Source organism: Pelobates fuscus, chromosome 5 (assembly GCF_036172605.1).
Source record: "Pelobates fuscus isolate aPelFus1 chromosome 5, aPelFus1.pri, whole genome shotgun sequence".
In the NCBI taxonomy this organism is placed as follows: domain Eukaryota; kingdom Metazoa; phylum Chordata; class Amphibia; order Anura; family Pelobatidae; genus Pelobates; species Pelobates fuscus.
Window position 1 is genome coordinate 239163342 of NC_086321.1, and position 19629 is coordinate 239182970.

Here is a 19629-nt window from a genome sequence, read left to right on the forward strand (position 1 = left end):
CAGTATAGGCTGATCCAGTTTTTCTTGGAATTAAGCCTTTGCCATCCTGCATTTGCTTACTGGGAGCAATTTCCAGCCAAGCCAAGCAATGTCTAAATATTTATCATCCAAGTCAAAATTGATTTTGTTACATGCACACACAATATAAATAAATTGAAAGAATATGGCTGATATCCCCACGAAATCTGAAGGGATCTAATGACTATCCCCATTATCCACCCCAACTTCTAAGTGCAATAATGGGACTTAATAATGTCCTACTTATCTTCCTACTCTTTTAATGGTCCCCAAAGCTATAGGATGATATAGTATAACTAGAAAAGCTACAATTTCTGGGGAAATTGTGTGAAGTGTTCTTGCCTCCATCAGTAGTCTACAACTAGAGTGGGCGGAGTAACTGTTAGTATTTATTTATATAGCACATTTAATTGCAATGTTGTTGCCCAAAGTGCTTCACAGTTACATTAAAACATACAGTTATAAAAAAATTAGCAGGTGTAAAAGGCTTTGTCTATGACATCACTTGCTGCTGCAGCCTTGCACAGGTCAGAGTATTTTGGCGGTTGCCATCTTCAAACGGTCGTATTTTAAAAACTATAATTCCTACAGTGAAGAGCTTTATATTGTGAGAATCACAAGACCCAGACCTACATTTTGATGTATAGTATGTCTCTGAGATATTAACAATGAAGGCACAGTCGCAGTTTAGAAATTGCCCTTCAAATGTGAGCTTTGCAGAGTGGAGTTTCAATGAATGTCAATGGAAGGCGTGAGTTGCAAACAAATGGTCATATTGTGAAAACTATAAGGACTATGGCTTAGCCGTGGACATTTCTAGTGGCAGCAGGGATAGCTGAACGTTTTGATATAAGATTTGTGTAGGTGGGCCTGAAAATGAGGGAGTGGTGGCAGTTTAGAAATCATGTCCTGATTTTTCAGCTTTTGCCAGCTCCCACTCTAGCTTTGCCATTCATTCCTATGGGACAAATTTCGCCACAAGAACGACGATATTCCGAGAACCATTCGGCGAAACGTTCCACAAAGTAATAGCAATCCGATCGGGAACAATCTGCACGTTTTGGTATATTTTTGTCTATGTAGTGTAAAAACTGTGGGAGGAGTTAGGGTGGCAAATTTGGCTATAATAAGAATAATAAGAATAACTAGAAAAGCTACAATTTCTGGGGAAATTGTGTGAAGTGTTCTTGCCTCCACCAGTAGTCTACAACTGGAGTGGGCGGAGTAACTGTTATCATTTATATAGCACATTTAATTGCAATGTTTTTGCACAGTTACATTAAACCATACATTTGTAAAAACATTAGCAGGTGTACAAAAGGCCCTGTCTATGACATCATGTGCTGCTGCAGCCTGGCACAAGTCAGAGTATTTTTGTGGTTGCCATCTTCAAATGGTCGTATTTTAAAAACTATAAATCCTACAGTGAAGAGCTTTATATTGTGAGAATCACAAGACCCAGATCTACATTGTGATGCATAGTATGTCTCTGAAGTATTAAAAATAAACGCACAGTCGCAGTTTAGATATTGCCCTTCAAGTTTGAGCTGGCTAGAGTGAAGTTTCAATGAATGTCAATGGACGGCGTGAGTTGCAAACAAATGGTCATATTGTGAAAACTACCAGGACTATGGCTTAGCTGTGGACATTTTTAGTGGCAGCAGGGATAGCTGAACGTTTTGATATAAGATTTGTGTAGGTGGGCCTGAAAATGAGGGAGTGGTGGCAGTTTAGAAATCATGTCCTGATTTTTCAGCTTTTGCCAGCTCCCACTCTAGCTTTGCCATTCATTCCTTTGGGACAAATCTCGCCACAAGAACGACGATATTCCGTGAACCATTCGGCGAAACGTTCCACAAAGTAATAGCAATCCGATCGGGAACAATCTGCACGTTTTGGTATATTTTTGTCTATGTAGTGTAAAAACTGTGGGAGGAGTTAGGGTGGCAAATTTGGCTATAATAAGAATAATAAGAATAATAATAATAATATATATGTGAGATAACATTAAGTGGTCTTGCTATGCAAGAACACTTAATAATAATAATAATATATATGTGAGATAACATTAAGTGGTCTTGCTATGCAAGAACACTTAATAATAATAATATATATGTGAGATAACATTAAGTGGTCTTGCTATGCAAGAACACTTAATTATTGGTATATTTGCCAAGTCCTCATCCTCCCACACATAAGTCCTAAATGAAAACATGACTAAGGATGTCCCACCAACCCTAGTGTCCCACCAATGTCATATCTCATGAAACCGTGAAATTACAAAAATGATAAATTCAGCAATATATGCATGTCTTGGAGGGCCAGACAAGTTTGCATTTTAAGCAGCCATGGGGTTAAACACTTAATTCCTGCCCAGATTGCTTAATAAAATAATAGTAATTAATAATGCAATCTATAAAACAATGTTTCTGCAATTACTGAAACATAACTTTTTGTTTTACAGTTTATTGATAAAATCTCAAAACAAAACAGTTTATTAGATTAATTATATCATACAAGTACCATCCTGTCAAAAGAACATATTCTAATATGCATCATTCTTCTGATAACTACATCTAATTTTCTTCTGACAACTACTTTAGATATAGCAACACTGTAAACATAATGCTGAAACAGAAACACAAAACATACAGTAGAACAAAACCAGGTACCATCAATAATGCCCTTTTGAAATGGATGTGAGGGTATATATTCTGTGAATGTTGTACTTGTTAACATTTATTGGTAAATCAGCTGTAAGCATAATGCATTTAAAATATGGTAAGAGTTATATGTATAAAAGTTATATGTAACATTTGCTTGTTTTACTGAAATTAAGAAGAATCTCTTAGCATTTAATGGATGTAAGGGTGCCAGGATCCTGTGACTGGAGGTTGTTGTCCAAACTGACAGCAACTCACAAACAGTGTATGTATTCTGTTTTACTGAAATCAGGGACTGTCTGCAATTTCTCAGCCAATTCTTAGCCGTGCACATGGAAGAATTAGTGATCATGTATGAAGCATTAAAATGAATGAGAACTATTTACAAGTGAATGGAGGATGTTGCATTAGGCATGTTTTAATTTTATTGACAATAAGGCACAATTCAATAAGAAAAAAATAAAATCAAAGACAAACCTACTTTTTTAGTGAAGTAACTCTGTCACCCTTCCAAAAAATGTAAGCACATCATAAGGATAAAACCAAATGCTCATAAAGACTGTGTTGGAATTTGATTACAAAATGCACTCAGTCAATATATATTGTAAGATAAAGGTAGGGAGTACTTCTATTTACTGTCTGATGGTAAATCCTAAATCTGACAAATGACAGAGCTACCGCCATCAGGTTTTGTCATTTTTCACAGCTGTTGCTAGCTATGGTTGTGGGACTTGGGCATTATCTCTCTCATCGCAAGATATCCATGAAAGCTCCCACGGGATCCTCCATAGACATCGGTGTTGTAATCTCACATGTGGAAGACTACAGCACTGATGTGAGCTAATGGCGGATGAAGCTCCAGAAGTTCAAGATCGAATATGGTGATGCCACAGAGGCACAGCTCCAGGTAAGTGTAACTCACCTCAACTGCACCCTAAAGCCACTGCACACCAAGTGACAATGTGACCATGGAGGTTCTTTACAAAATATTCAAAGATCTCAGAAGGTGACAGAGCCGCTTTAATCTTCAATAGTGGCTTCTAAATGGTACATCAAGATGCGCCTTAACTAAAAGGTATGCATAGCTCTAGATAAATTGTCATACTACTTGTTTGCCAGGTGGTAATTTCAATTTTAATGTGGACACATTAAAAAAGAAGATACGTTCACTTAGTACAACCCTTAAGTTAATGTGTTTGTGCCAATTTTTTTGAGGCCTGAGTCCAATCAGTGTGCCATGACACACTGGTTAAAGCTTACTGTAATAAGCTGTTGCAAATGTAACTTGGGGAATTATCTTTATTTTCTGTAGTAATCATTTTAAAAGCGATCTGTTAGCAATCATGTTATTAGTTAAGATCTAGTTCACATTAGCAGTGCTGTGCCCTGTGTGGAATTTTCAACTTTTCTTATCTCTCCTATTTGCTGATGCTGTCTGGACATATTACCCCACACAAGAAGTAAAGGGTAAATTACCAGTGAGGACTAAAAATGAAAATATAGTCAAGTTGGATGATCAAAGGTGCTGAAGATTTTGAAGGGCAAGGCAGAGTTTAAAAATTTTTTTCCTAGTTTGTTGCAAAATTGGAAGCGCTTCAGACTGGGTTTTTTGCCTTCTTTTGGATCAACAGCAAAAGCATATGTGAGGAAGGCTGAACTTGATGGACGCAAGTCTCTTTTCAGCTATGTAACTATGTAACTATGTAACTATGTAACTATGTAATTCTTGAAAGTGAAATGTGTGTGTTAATATATAATGAAAAATAATATAATGAAAAAGTGAGGAAGCCCTAATAGATGTAACATTTCTGCTTTTGTAAAAGTAGAATCTAGAAAGTTTATATAGTTTTGTTAAAGTAAATCATCAATCACCTTTTTAATCAGCGTAAAAATAAATATTCATACAAAATGTACATAGCTTATAGATATGATATAATATATTACAACCTTCTTGAGCACATATAATGGTGACCTTTGCCCTTTGTGCAGTCTTTTGCCTGCCATTTTCCTCTATTCTGTACTAGAGCACACTTGCTTTTCCCTTTCTTTGACATCTTAGGAATGCCCCTTTTCCAGTTGGTAAATGTGACATTCTCTCCTCTGCTCCATTCCCATCTGCCACTATGTAAACGGTCATTCAGCCCTTCAAAGGAAGAAAAAAGAAGACAATTTTAATATTTGAGATGTATTGACATATTTGGGTTAGATACAACTTAATGAACATGTGCTTAAAGAGCAAGTGTCACCAGATTTTCACTTTTCGTATTTTAAAAGTTTATTACAATGATTTTTTAGTTATGTATATTGATTGTTTGGTAAAATGACACTATTTAATCTAACTTACTGCATTTTCATATAGAGCAATCACAGCAGTAGGCAAGTTAGGTTGATCAGCAGTTGAGCACAAACAAAATCTTATTGCCTTCATAAAGTATATCCTATTGTGGCTTTGTTGGAGATCCTGCACATAGGTGGGCACTATGCTCCATAGTTGGTGGGCCATAGTTGGCCCTGTTCTAGAAACCACTTTGGAAGACAGTAACCACCTTATTGCAAATTAGCTTTGCAAGATATAGCTTTTACTCCTTCACATACTCATGGCTAGATTTACCAAAATCACTCTCATTTTAGCACAAAGATTTGGTGACACAGGTATTGCTGGCTGAAATATTTGATAGCCAGACACTGGAAAATATGGAGTGTTCGACAGAGGCTCATCATCTTGGTAGACTCAGACTATCTTAAACAGGTGATGTCAGTATTAACCATTTCTCAAAAGAATAGTTTTACGAATATGGAATCCCTGGTTCCAATATGGTTTGTGGTGGGTGAGGTGTGTATGGCTTGTTCTGGGAATGAAAGGGGTATATCCACTTTCCTTCTCCTGGATATGGCATTGTAATTAGAATAACGTTATATCACTCCTGTTATTATTGTCTATGTCTGTTGATTATTGATTTCTCAATGTGTGCAACTTTATTACCTTTAAAAAATTTTATTTTTATTTTTTTATTATTCTTTATTTTTGCAGTGCATATGGACATAACAAGCTTGCATGGGGTACCCCAACGGCAATCCTCATGCTTTTTTTTAACAGTAGTAACATTGGGGTATGCGATAGTTCTTGCACAGTTTTATATTTAGTAGAGGTAATAGGTCGCAGGCTAGGTAGGTAAAATGCTATATAGCGTAGTACAAACAAGCATAACATAGAATTCTAGTCTAACCTGTGCGTGAGATATTATACATAGATAGATGGTGACCCTCAGGCGTACCTATGGGTTAGGTGTTAACTATACATGCAAAGAGAGGCAACCACTGGATTATAGGGCTTTTGGTTATTTTTATATTGCTGTTGCATTTATGAGCCATGGAGCAAGTAAAGGATAATATCCTGTATACTAAGTATGCATGTCTAAGGTTTAGGTTAGCTTGTCAACAGAGATAACAGAGAAAAAGTGATTGGACAGCTTGGTTAATATTCCGGGTATCCTATCTCAGATGTTAGATTCATGGCTCTCGTTCACTATTGCTAATCATCGAGAGAAAGAAAAAAATAAAATAAAAAGAGAAAAACATAACACTTAAATTAAGCCTTGATCATATATCACGGGTTACTCGGGTGATGTTGCCACAGGTAAATAGTGTCTGTCAGTGTGTGGTCAAGCCTTTCCCTTTCTGGGGCCCTTTTCTCCATTCATCCGATCCCTTTAGGTAGCAAGGCTGGTGCTGGGCGGGGGGCGATTCCGCGGACCTCTTCAGTCGATGGAGACGACTTCCAGGCTTCCCAGGGAGGCAGCGTGCGGGTGTTCCATGTGAGTGTGTGTACAGAGGTATGTAGCTTTTTCGGATCAGTCCCTATAGCGTGTAGGGGGTTTGGGCTAGACCGAAGGTGGCTCTGGTGCTTTCCTCCTTGTGGGTACCGCATTCGCTGGGGGGTAGGGGAACTCACTGCTGTTCTAGATCTGCGTTTTCGGGGTTTGTGTCGGGGTATCCCCCTCCTCCCTCTTGCCATCTTAGTTTTGGCGTTACCCCGGGCGGGAGTTGTGGGTCTCACCCCAGCCTCTCCTTGGGTTGTTGCTGGTGGAGTCTCCACTTCCGTGTCCCCTCGGCGGTAGATTTTAGCCCAAAAGGCTTCAAACAGGCGGTCCAATCTTTCCTCCAGAGATAACCGCTGGGCGCTGTTTGGGGGTTGACACGTGGTGTCCGCCATAGTTGCCAGTGATGCTGCGTGGGACTCTCCCCTTTGTGGTTGTGCTGCTGCGTTCCAAGCTTTAGGTACCGGGATACCCCTCACCGGTGGGGGGGGGGGAGGGAGTATGCCAGAGAGACCTCCAAGTGAATGGCTGCAGGCAGCGCAGGGATCGGCCGCCTCTCCGCCCCGTCTGAGTAGGCCTCAGGTAGGCCTCAGGTCAATCTCCGGTTAGGAGCCGCCGGTCGCAATCAGGGTACTAGGGTTTTATTCTGTAGTCTGGGGCTCCATACTCAATGTCGTTGAGACGTTGTTTTGCGGGGTTTTGCCCCAATTTTGGCTGGATATGAGCGGTTTTTCACGGAGCTCTTCTCCCGTGCGACCGCTCAGCTCGGCTGCTTGGCTCCGCCCCCACCTTTAAAATTTTAGTTTATTTTGGTGTATATTTTTTTCTTGTGAAATGCGCAGTAAACTACAAGTTATTTAAAAAAAATAAAATTAAAAATCTTATTGAAGCATGTCGGTTTTAGGGCAACCTGCTCAAACGTGTTTGTAGTGAAACTATTTGTGACTGTTAACATACATTTTTAATTCTTCTCCACTCCTATTACTCAAATGCTAGGTGAGGGAGCTATGGAGATAGTGACAACCTTCGTTTTTGTGGTTTATGATATCTCCAAAACTCCTCAGTGGAATTAATTTCTCATAATACACACTTCACCATTGCGCATTTCAATCTTAATAAAGAAAATACAAATTTCCAGTAAGTCATGAAAAAAACGGGAACATAACATAACATAAAAAAAAAAGCGCACATATCAATATAGTGTTGGGATAAAACCTTTAAGTATATTACAATGGTTAGCACAGCTTATAGTGTTACCCACTAATAATTCATTATTTTACATACCATAATAGTATGTTTAATAATATTAATAATAATAATAATAATAATAATAAAAAGAATCTTTAATAAGAATCTTTTATAATAACACTTGCCTATCCAGAATGACTTTTTGCCACTGAGATTCCACAGCCAAACCATCTGCTCTTTACTGAACACATCTACAAGAGTTGCATGGTGCCTTTGAAAAGAGAAACAAAAAAAACAAAAAACCTGAAGACAGTGTGTCAGTTGAAAGCATATAAAAATGTATATACAAATAAAAAAGTAGTGAAATACAAGGCATGTTTTGATACCATTTTCAATGTTTCAATTATCTGCATTTTCCACATGTTCAAGGACTCTTTTCCATTATCATTTTAGATGAAATAGCACTTACAAGTGAAAAATGCAAGCAAATATAACCAATTGTAATATTAAACCCTGACGACCTATCCGAAAATGGTGGGAAAATGCCCAGAGCCTTTCATCTACTTCTATCAATAATAGAGATTAAGGAACATTGCACACATAAAAATCCAGTTTTACGTTTTATAAGGCTATTTAAAATCACCTATCGCAGTAAACAAATATGGGCATACAGTTCCACCATATTGTGTTAAGCCCACCACTATGTCACAGTAGCCCAATATCGGTGGGTCCTACACTAATTCCAACGTGGGATACAAATTAAACAGTGCTAGTGCTAAATAAGCTAAAGTGCATATAATGAATCCATTGTAAGAGCATTGTGAGTAAATAGAATGCAAAATTAATGTGATAAAAAAAGCAATTAAAAAAACAGTGTCAAAACTAAACACGATCAATATGTCAAAAACAAAGTGATAGTGTTTGACACTGTGTTTATTTTAATTGCGTTTTTTTATCACATTAATCGCATTATCACATTCATTTTGCGTTATATTTACTCACAATGCTCTTACAATAGATTCATTATATGCACTTTAGCTTATTTAGCACTAGCACTGTTTAATTTGTCTCCCACGTTGGAATTAGTGTAGGACCCACTGATATTGGGGTACTGTGAAAAAGTTATGGGCTGATCACAATATGGACATATGGTGGAGCTTAATCTCCATATTTGTTGGCTGAGATAGGTGATTTTAAGTAGCCTTATACAATTTAAAACGGTATTTTTCTGTGTGATGTTTTTTAATCTGTATTATGTATATATTTTAGTCACTACGACAGCATTATTCCTGTAAACATCATGTTCTGGGTGTGCCTCCAGTTCTGTTTTGTCTTTACTTTTATCAATCATTTTATCAATCAAGACTCTAATCTAAACAGTGCACAAGATGATGTTGGGTACTGGGCGGCTGGTAGCTGTGATAAAACACAACTGGAAGAGTTAGCTTTCATGCTCCACAGCAAAAACACACTACCAATCTGGCCGATTGAACTGCTAACCAGTACAAAGTCTATAAAAGCAAAATTGGTCCCTATTTTGTCTTGTGGTATTTTTGGATTGAGTTATAATCCAATGCAGTCTGGATCAGTATTTCATAAAGAATAGGTCATTATGATATACTGATATATGACAGATCCGCTTCAACACAGAACTAATCATTGAGGAAGAGACCTCTAACATGCTATTTTTGTTGGTGACCGGAATCAAATTCTGTGACTCATACTCATGTACAGGTCTCTGTAAGTGATCCTTTATGTGGTGCAGGTTATATTTATATAGGATACAGGGATATATGATGTCACACCTCTAAACTCACCTTTCCATTTGTTATATCCATGTATGCCATGCTTCAGCTTTGTAGGTCGAATCAAATAGATGTCGGAATTTTGTGCACAAAAACAGCCCTTTCATTCGTGTTTAACCCCTGCCCCACTCCCCACCACCCAATTACTATTTTACATTTAAAGAGATGTAAAATAGTATTGTTGAAAATGCAAAAATTCTATATTTACCATTTAAACAGAATGAGCAACCCTTGTGACAGCATATGTAAACACAGTCCCACCATAAGTTTAACCACAATGGATCAATCATTCAAAAGGCAAATGGCAACACAGGCAGTAAAACAAACTAAGCTGCTTACTGCTCTCTGCATGCTCTTGCTGCTTTAATCCATGTTTTCTTCTGCTCCGTGATCAGTTTATAGCATCTCGTATCATAGGGGGTCCAGCCAAATGGGCATTTTGAAGCCTGTAACACAAAACATTTGTCATTATTGAACAATGTAATTGCATCAACAATCAACAGAGGAGACAAACCAACTGAACTGTTGAAAAGTCTGATTACTCAGGGAAACAACACAGAAGCTTATTTGTTACAATCACCCTGATTTTTGCCAAAACATTTTTACTTAAAAATTGGGCCCTCTGCTGTCAGCATGATAATGCAGAATTTTTACTTCCATAATAAATGTGCAAAAAGGTTTGAGAAAAAATAATGGACTTCTTGTCTTATGACATCTACCAACTTGCAGTGTTGTAGTATTTTAATTATTCAAGGGTTATACCTGCACTCTTCCATTTATCTACTCAAATTAAACCAGTTCTACCTTAGTTGTGCTCTCCCAAGCATTCCATGATATACCATCACACTGGAAGAGCTTCTGTGCCATGGCATGGAAATGCAACAATCCTTTCAGTTCTGGTGTGCATTTCTTAGGAAACGCCATCATGTTATCCTGAAAGAGCATGAAAATATTCAAAATCAAAATAATCAATGCATATTATTTTAAAAAATATATCATTATGTTTAATTAAATATAATAACTTAAAATATGAGAAGTGAAAATTTGATGACAGTTGTCCTTTATAAGATAACATACATGTATGGCATTGAAATATAAATGTGATACATTAAAACTATGGAAAAAAGAAATAGCAGGAAAGAATTAGGAACTCACAACTAGATCTATATGCAGGAATTAAAGGAACACTAAAGTGTTAAGAATACAAAGTGACATCACCGCTGGGGGGTCCCGTGGGTGGGGGGAGGGCGATAAAGAAGAATTATACTTATCTGAACCTGTCCCTCGAGATTCCAACACAGTAAATTAGTATTTCATAAAGATTCTATATTTTTGAAATAGTAATTTTTTAGGGTGAGGTGCAACAGTGCCGTTTTAGTCACATATGCTATGCCAAATTATAATAAATTTGCCTCCTTGTTATGCAAGGCTAATATGCATCACTGAGGTAGCACAGACAATTTTTATAAGGAAGATATTCCAAATTTATATAAGTACATAGAAGGAAATAGTATGACAATATATAACAATATCTAAATTTTTTATCATTAAAGTGTCACGCCACTGTCCAAATGACTATTTAGTAGATAGATCTTCAATAAAAACAGGAATGCATATAATAAAGCATTATTGGAGGTGTAATGGAGCTTCCTGTACCCCGGTTGGGTACCTCCGCTGACGGATGCTCCTAGTGCTCACCGAGAGGCTTCAAGCACTTCACCAGACACCATAAGCACTGCAGACCACACAAACCTCTGCAGCTTGGTTGGTTGGTTCCCGCACCTTTCCCTGTGGTTGGGGAGGAGTTGCCACTGGGGAGGAGTTGCCACTGGGGAGTCAGACCGACTGTCTCGCCTCCCGGTAACGCTGCCTGGTGCTGTGGGAATGAGGGACCGACAATCTCCTCTCCCGGTAACACTGTCTGCCGCTGGGGAGAGAGACCGGTTGTCTCCTCTCCCCGCTGGGGAGAGAGACTGGTTGTCTCCTCACCCTGTAAGATGCACTGCCACTGGGGAGAGAGACCTGCTGTCTCCCCTCCCTGTAAGATGCACTGCCGCTGGGGAGAGAGACCGGTTGTCTCCTCTCCCTGTAGGATGCACTGCCGCTGGGGAGAGAGACCGGTTGTCTCCTCTCCCTGTGAGATGCACTGCTGCTGGGGAGAGAGACCGGTTTTCCCCTCTTCTGGTAACGCTGCCTGGTGCTGGGTAGTGAGACCGACTGTCTCCACTCCCTGTGTTGCGCACTGCCGCTGGGGAGTGAGACTAACCATCCCCACTCCCGGTAACTCCGGCTGTAGCTGGGAATCTGGGCCTGCTGCCCAGCATCCCTGTAGGGCCAGTGGAGAGACCTCGGTCCCATTTCCTCCTGCCTTCTGGGGGTCTTCCCAGGATCAGTCTAAGAGGTCACCTACTTCTGCAGCTGGTAGTGAAGCAGGGGGTACCTCGGCCGGGTCTTCCCAGCTGTAGGGTGGTAGGTCTGGGTCTGTCACCCGGCTCTCCTGTTCTGCCCCACTGTCTGGTGACTGAACTGCGTCTAGTAGCTCCACATAGTCTCTTTTGATTCCCCACTCTGTTGCAGCCAGACGGGCAAGGTCAAATCCCCAGGACAGAGGGATACTGCAGCACAGCATTCCGGTGCGCATAAATGACCCAGTATCATGACTGGGTAGGACTGCCGAAGTTGTTGCCTCCTCAAGAGCCCTCCATAACAGGCCGGGGCCACCGTAGTCCTTTCCGCCTGGCAAAAGGCGCTCCAACAGCCAGGCATCTTGCTGTACTGTGTGCCACCACAGCGCCTGGTAGGAATTATCAAGTATCATTTCCCGCTCCACTAGGGATTCCAGGCATCTTACCCGCTCTTCCCTGGGTTGCTCTCCCAGAAGCGGCCTCCGTTGGGCTACTTGGTCCCACAAATGCTGGTATATACCGGGGAGTCCCTCTCCTCGCTGAAACTGGATCTCTTCCAGGGCAGCTTCCCAGCGTTGCTCTCGGGTATACTCGTCCATTCAAGGTCAGTCTCATCCCTGAGTGTGAATGCTGATTGCAGGCCAGCTCGCTCCATTCTGCTGAGCTCCTCTGTAGACAGGAGCATTGCACGAGTGGTAGCGTTGCCCTCAATTTGTAAAATCCACACATTAACGGGGTCTCCACGATGCTGCTCCTCGCACTAGGAAGCCATCCCACCGCTGCCGCCAAATGTAACGGAGCTTCCTGTACCCCAGTTGGGTACCTCCACCAACGGATGCTCCTAGTGCTCACCGAAGGCTCCCTTGTAGTGATATAGCAGTTTCCCCCAATAAGAGACAAGACTCTAGATTGAGGGCACAGTAAGTCTGTTTAATGGAAGCCACAGCTGTCCTTTTATGCAGGTCATAGTTTTGATCCACCGTGTGCATGGTCCCATGCCCAAAACAGTTCCAGAGAAATAGGGCTAACGGTCGGTCTCTTTGTCTGGAGTACAAAAGTACATACTTCACATGGACAGAGCCTTTTAAAGTGAATTGGGCAAGGTATATTGTAGGGCCCATAGTCCTGAGGCAAGAGGCTGGCCAGCAGGCCCCTCCAAAAGCCAGTGACGAGGTTACTTTCGTCCCAAGAGGTATATCTAAAAACAGCTTGAAAAAGCTCCAGATCTCTTGTCTACAGCCTTTGCATAACAATCCACATGTTCCTCAGCCCAGACTTTCTGTGGCTATCCACAGACTTCCCAGTGTAGCTCACTAAGAAGTCTTTGCAAGGCAGGTGCTCTTGACAATTGAGTTTAACTCCACTGAGGTAAACAATCAGGAAGTAACAATACCAGTTGTCTGATTGACAACCAGGGGTGTAACAAGGTTAAAGAGACAACATGGTCACCAAAATAAAGCAGTTTTGGTACAGATCTTGCAGTCTCATTTCTCAATTCTCTGGCATTTAGGAGTTTAATCCCTTTGTTTATGCAGGTCTAGTTACACTTCCCTTCATATGACTTACACAGCCTTCCTAAACACTTCCTGTAAAGAATCATCTAATGTTTACACTTCCTTTATTGTGAATTCTGTTTAAGTTAGAATTTCTTAACTCCTGCTTTGTTAATAGCATGCTAGACCTTTCAGGTACCTCCTGTGTGATAAAAGTTAAATTTATAGAGAAGGAGATAAAAACATTTAAAACAAGTTAACATCTGATTGAAAATGTAACCATTTTGTTTTGATGTAGGCTGTGTGAGTCACAGGCAGGAGAGGTGTGGCTAGTGCTGCATAAATAGAGAAATGGCAGAGAATTGAGCAGTGAGACCGCAGGAGCATGATATAATGTAATTTATAAAAATGTACATTTCTATTGTAATCTGTACTTTTTGTAAAATGAAAAAAGATAACATATCATATCTGTTCATATATAAAAGAAGAAAATCTAATGACATGGCCTCCTTGTTCACCTGATCTGAACCCCATTGAGAACCTGTGGTCCATCATCAAATGTGAGATTTACAAGGAGGGAAAATAGTACACCTCTCTGAACAGTGTCTGGGAGGCTGTGGTTGCTGCTGCACGCAATGTTGATGGTGAACAGATCAAAACACTGACAGAATCCATGGATGGCAGGCTTTTGAGTGTCCTTGCAAAGAAAGGTGGCTATATTGGTCACTGATTTGTTTTTGTTTTGTTTTTGAATGTCAGAAATGTATATTTGTGAATGTTGAGATGTTATATTGGTTTCACTGGTAAAAATAAATAATTGAAATGGGTATATATTTGTTTTTTGTTAAGTTGCCTAATAATTATGCACAGTTATAGTCACCTGCACACACAGATATCCCCCTAAAATAGCTAAAACTAAAAACAAACTAAAAACTACTTCCAAAAATATTCAGCTTTGATATTAATGAGTTTTTTGGGTTCATTGAGAACATGGTTGTTGTTCAATAATAAAATTAATCCTCAAAAATACAACTTGCCTAATAATTCTGCACTCCCTGTAGTGCCAGGAAAACAATCTCGTTTTCCTGGCACTATAGTATTAATAGGTCCCCCCACCCTTAGGGTCCCACTCCCGCCAGGCTGAAGGGGGAGGAAGGGGTTAAATCACTTACCTTTCTCTAGCACCGGGCTCCCTCGGCGCTGGGGACTCTCCTCCTCCTTTGGAAGTCATCATTTGAATGCACATGCGCGGCAAGAGCCGCGCACGCATTCAGTCAGTCCATAGGAAAGCATTCTCAATGCTTTCCTATGGACGCTGGCGTCTTCTCACTGTGAAAATCACAGTGAGAAGAGCGGAAGCGCCTCTAGCGGCTGTCACTGAGACAGCCACTAGAGGCTGGATTAACATATGTAAACATAGCAGTTTCTCTGAAACAGCTATGTTTACAGCTTCAAGGTTAACCCCTAGATGGACCTGGCACCCAAGCTGAAGTGGTCTGGGTGCCTATAGTGGTCCTTTAATTGACCAATTTATTATTATGTTAAAATTAGATGCCTCTATCATCCAGAATTATACGTGTCATGGTAAGTGTATCACACTTGCTAGCTATGCTGATATAACCTGGTATGAATTATTTTTTTGTCTGTAGCTTGACATCATCTCAATAAAACAAATTGACAAATTGAGTGTTATGTAGACTACACTTATATTATGTATCTTCACAGTTATGATGACTGGAGCATGACTTCTCTTTAAATGAAGTGCAATATAACAAAAGCTTTATGAAAACATCTTTATTGTTTTAGTTAAGTGTATATGCATGTAAACATTGTATTTTGGGGTATTTATAATTTATGAATATATCATTCCATACATATCAACTTTTGCTTCAGTTTTTATGAGTTTATGATTACTGGACTGTTGCTATTAAATGTGGTTAATATAATTGAAGTTTGACATGTTTGTTTCAGTAATAATTGTGCATACTGGTGTACAATGTTATAACAATAGGGGTTGCAAGGAGTAAAGCTGTTTATGGCTCTCATTTGGATATATGTACATGCATAGCAAGTAAGGGGAAAATAATGCCATATACGAGTTCTATGGACATCAAATTCTACAAAAGCATAGTAATGCAATCTCACCATGCTCACCATACATACAATGCATACACAGACTGACTCATATATAGACACAATTCCATTTAATCTCTTCCAAGCTAGTCACCAAAACCCTTCATTGGGCTTTGCATACACCATAAGTTATTTATGTAACTGGGGAGAGATGATGAAATCTTTGGGGATGCTGTACCAGAAATTGCTGGTGTTTCAGCCCTGCCAATGAATCAAACGTCTGAGAGGACAAATTCTAGGAGATTGAGTCTGCAGTATTTGACATGAAGACGTTATAATAGTGTATTTAGTTAGTGTGAAAATATGTAATTCTAAAAACAGTAGCTCTGACTAGTGTAGTAAGGAAAATTAATGTTCCTGTGAGAATAGGTCTGAAAATAATTTCAAAACAAAGATCCAGAATGACACCTCTGTTTGATTACTAAACTGCTGTGTAGAATTACGATGCTGCTTAGAATTATGAAGCTGCTATACACTTGTTCTCAAAAAGTACTGGCAGCATATTGTTTCCATTTCACCTGACCCAAGATTATACTTCCACCCACATGCATAAATTAAACATTGTGACATTTTGTAATCCGTTCCATACCTGATTTTCCAAATTAGTTCCAGAGGTAAATATGGCTCTGTCTGACTGCAAACTCTCCACATTTCTTACAGGAATTATTTTCTTTTGTCCATGGTTTCTCACTTGTACTTTGGCTGTCCTGCTTGTATTAAGTGATTCACCATCTTCTTCTACTCTGAGTGACATAATCCCATGGTACTGAAAAATATATCACACGGTCAAAATATGACAAACACAGTTGTGTGTTAAAATAAGCTTATGACATATTATTTAGATTTCAAGTTATTTAGAACTGTATTTCTATACTCAATGCTGCTTCTTCAGTAACAGCAGTTTTGGGAAGAGTTTGACCCACAATGTAAAAGTATCAGGCAGAGCCCTAAAAGGGCCAGGAGTGTTATGCGGTTGCATCCAAGATACGACAAGAAGAAAAGGAGGACAAACCGCCTTTATCAACATTAGGTAAGGAATTTATTGAAGATATATAAATGTACAGCTTCTGCAGCTTTCTTAAACTAGGACTTAACTTGTACCCACAGTCTTTTTTTTATTAAATGATACATTGTGGAGATAAATGTTTTTTTTTCTGTGTCTGGGGCCACCCACCTGGGCTGTCCATCAGACAACTAAATAACTATCTTCCTTGTTGAGGATCAGTTTTGTACAACTTTTTCTTCTGGTGTCAGGAGACACGTCATGCTAGTCTCGTCTTCTTGGAGAAGCTGCCTGTACCTTCAACCCAATCTGACTCTCCAGTTGGAATTAGATCCTGATCTGTGCCTGATCCTCATAACCCCTATAAAGTGCTTCTCAAGTATAAGTGAATGAGGGAAGTTGAAATGAATGTGCATGTTTGTAATGACCTTGACTGCTTGTAATGAACTGTGCATTTTGCATTGAGTGAGAATAATATCAGTGAATATATCTGCATGCAGTAGTACATATTATTTCATTCTCTTGAATCCATCCATCCATCCTTTTTGATATGATTAACTCATTAAAATTACAAGTTACACAATTGAACCTGATGCAAAGTAAACTTACTTTATAAACAATGTCAGTACCTTCCCTGGAGACTGATGAAGGTTTTACCTAAATATAAGCAGAAAAATATGCACAATTTAAATTTATATCTGTGAAAAAAATCTAATATGATACAACAGTGTTCCATATAATTTATATTAATAAACTATTTTAACAAATCGATACCAGGTAAGTTCTATTTTCAGCTAACCATCCTGTTGTACATTTTGCTATATTTGGCACCTAAAGATTTGACAGTTTTCATTGTAAAGGTAGGTGGTCTTTCAAACCCCAATCTACAGTTACTGATAAAAAAAAGTGTACAGAAGCTTGCGTGGTCGTGCTGCTAGAGAAGATAGCTGCTTAGGATAGAGTTCATGTGGACCTCCATTACTACACCCACGAGTCAAAGCCTGGTATGGGGAAAACCACTAAGGGTCCTGGCCCCTCCATATCCCTGGAGGTTAAGAAGGGTGCAAATACTCCATCTCTGCACCCCTTCCTTACAGCTCTGGCGGCCCTACCCGATACACACATGTGGTCTGTGGCATTTCAGGCTATGGAGGCCTACTTACCAGCTTTGTCTGCATCAGGCTTGGAGAAATATCCTCCACGCCGATGGAGCTGGATTGGATGAGGCTATTTAAAGCTCTGCCAAGGAGCGATGACCCTAGAAAGACCACTACTCACATTCTGGCCTCCATCTGTGTTGACACAGATATTGCGCAACAGACTACAGAGTCTCACTGTTCCAGTCTTCGACAAGGAAAGAGATCATGATAACTAGCTTAAGCTGCAAACACAGATTCCTTGGAATGTAAAACAATGTAAATGAGACAAACGGCCTAACATTTAGAGGACCTGGATAGACAGAGCCAGTGTCTAAATTTTCACCTATGGCCTTCACACTCTGCATTTACATAGTTAAATCTAACTACTCAGGAACTCAGAAGCTTTGTTGCTACTCTACCACTTACCTCCATTGGGCATTTGGTGGTTGACTTCCGGGGGGGAGACTCCTTTTTTCCTGACATGTCAGGGGATGGAGTATGGTCCATCCATACTTGCGGGCATCTTGGGTAGTGAGATCACAATCTGTAATCCTTGTCACTTACTAAGACAAGGGGGAGTTGGTGATTCCTTATTGCCTCATACCAAAAAACCCTTCTTTAGTTAGAGGCGTTCTTTTACACCAACGCCAACAAACGCGCTTCTCTCTTTGCTCGCATGGTATGAAAAAAACAGGCGGTCACTTACAACCCAAAACTCTGTGATGCTAAGCAATGGCATCTCACAATATCTTCAGCCCAGTCCCAACTGGAATCTCATATATCAGAGATCTGGGAATACCTTCAGACAAATATACACAAACACCTGCCTCTTGAGGCAGCTCAACCACTAGATGACCCAATCACAGAGGAATAACTAGGACATGATTTGAAAATCTCAAAGCTGGAGAAGTGTCCGGGCATGGACAGGCTCCCTCTCTGGTTCTACAAGCAATTCATTGGAATATTGTCTCAATATTGTCCCACCACCTTAATTCTTTCAGAGATGGGGGTGGGATCCCTTCCAGACCCTGGAGGTCAATTTGTAGGGATGTGCATGGACAAAAAAATTGTTTTGGTTTGGTTCAGAAACCCAGGTAAGTAAAAAAATTTGGCACTTCAGCAATTCTGTTCGATTCGGCACTTCAGCAATTCGGAACTTCGGCAATTGGGAACTTAGCAAATTGACATAAGCAAAGCAATTGTTGCATATTGAAATCTAATGTCAGTTATCAAAAGGAATTATTGCACATTGATGGCAGCTGCACCCTCATTGGCTGATTCTATTGTACACTGAAAGGCAGAGCCAATCAGTTGCTGCCTTTATAATAAGCTGAAAATGTGCACACACTTATTGGTTTGTTTTTATCACTTAGTAAAAATCAGACGTGCAGTGAGTGGTAGCGTCACCCAGTAAGGAGCGTGTCACCCAGTGGATTCTAGTGCTATCATTCATTCAGTCTTAGGGAAATGTTGTTCATTTCAAAACCTATTTTCTCATCCGTAGCACTTCATCTCACTCCCTCACACTCTACCCTCTGGCCTCCGGCCTCCTTTATGCCGATTCTTCCATCCTCAATTCTATGTCTCTCTCCCAACCTGGTGGTGTCGAAATCAATTAAAATTTAGATTGGAAGTGTTGCGCGGGGGTAAATATTAAGGCTGCAGCTCTGCTAATTCAGAGCATTGATCAGCCGGGATGAGGGTAATACATTATTTTGACAAGATACATTCCTTATCAGCAGCTCCTATCCAACCACTAAATTCAAGAGTATTCTGGAGGAGTGGTCACTACTGCACCTCACCTGGTTAGGCAGGGTCAGGGTTATCAAAATGAATTTGAAACAAATAGAGCACTCTTGATCAAATAGGTGGTCAGTATGCAGAGGGAACTCTTTTACACATATGATGGTACTGTCCATTGACACCCCTTCTGGAGAGGGATACATACCCTGCTTTAAAAATTC

At 39.9% G+C, this 19629-nt stretch overlaps 1 protein-coding gene across 1 annotated transcript in view; it reads right to left on the reverse strand.

Annotated features, from left to right (window-relative positions):
- Window positions 1–4419: 4419 nt before the first annotated feature.
- Window positions 4420–19629, reverse strand: part of FREM1 (FRAS1 related extracellular matrix 1) — a 132781-nt gene continuing 117571 nt past the window's right edge. The window contains exons 32-37 of the mRNA XM_063455148.1: window positions 17136–17183; window positions 16113–16289; window positions 10297–10425; window positions 9832–9938; window positions 7873–7958; window positions 4420–4824 (exon numbers count right to left, since the gene is read on the reverse strand). Coding sequence (XP_063311218.1) covers window positions 4622–4824; window positions 7873–7958; window positions 9832–9938; window positions 10297–10425; window positions 16113–16289; window positions 17136–17183 — 750 coding nt within the window. The 3' untranslated portion in view covers window positions 4420–4621. The remainder of the gene's footprint in view (window positions 4825–7872; window positions 7959–9831; window positions 9939–10296; window positions 10426–16112; window positions 16290–17135; window positions 17184–19629) is intronic.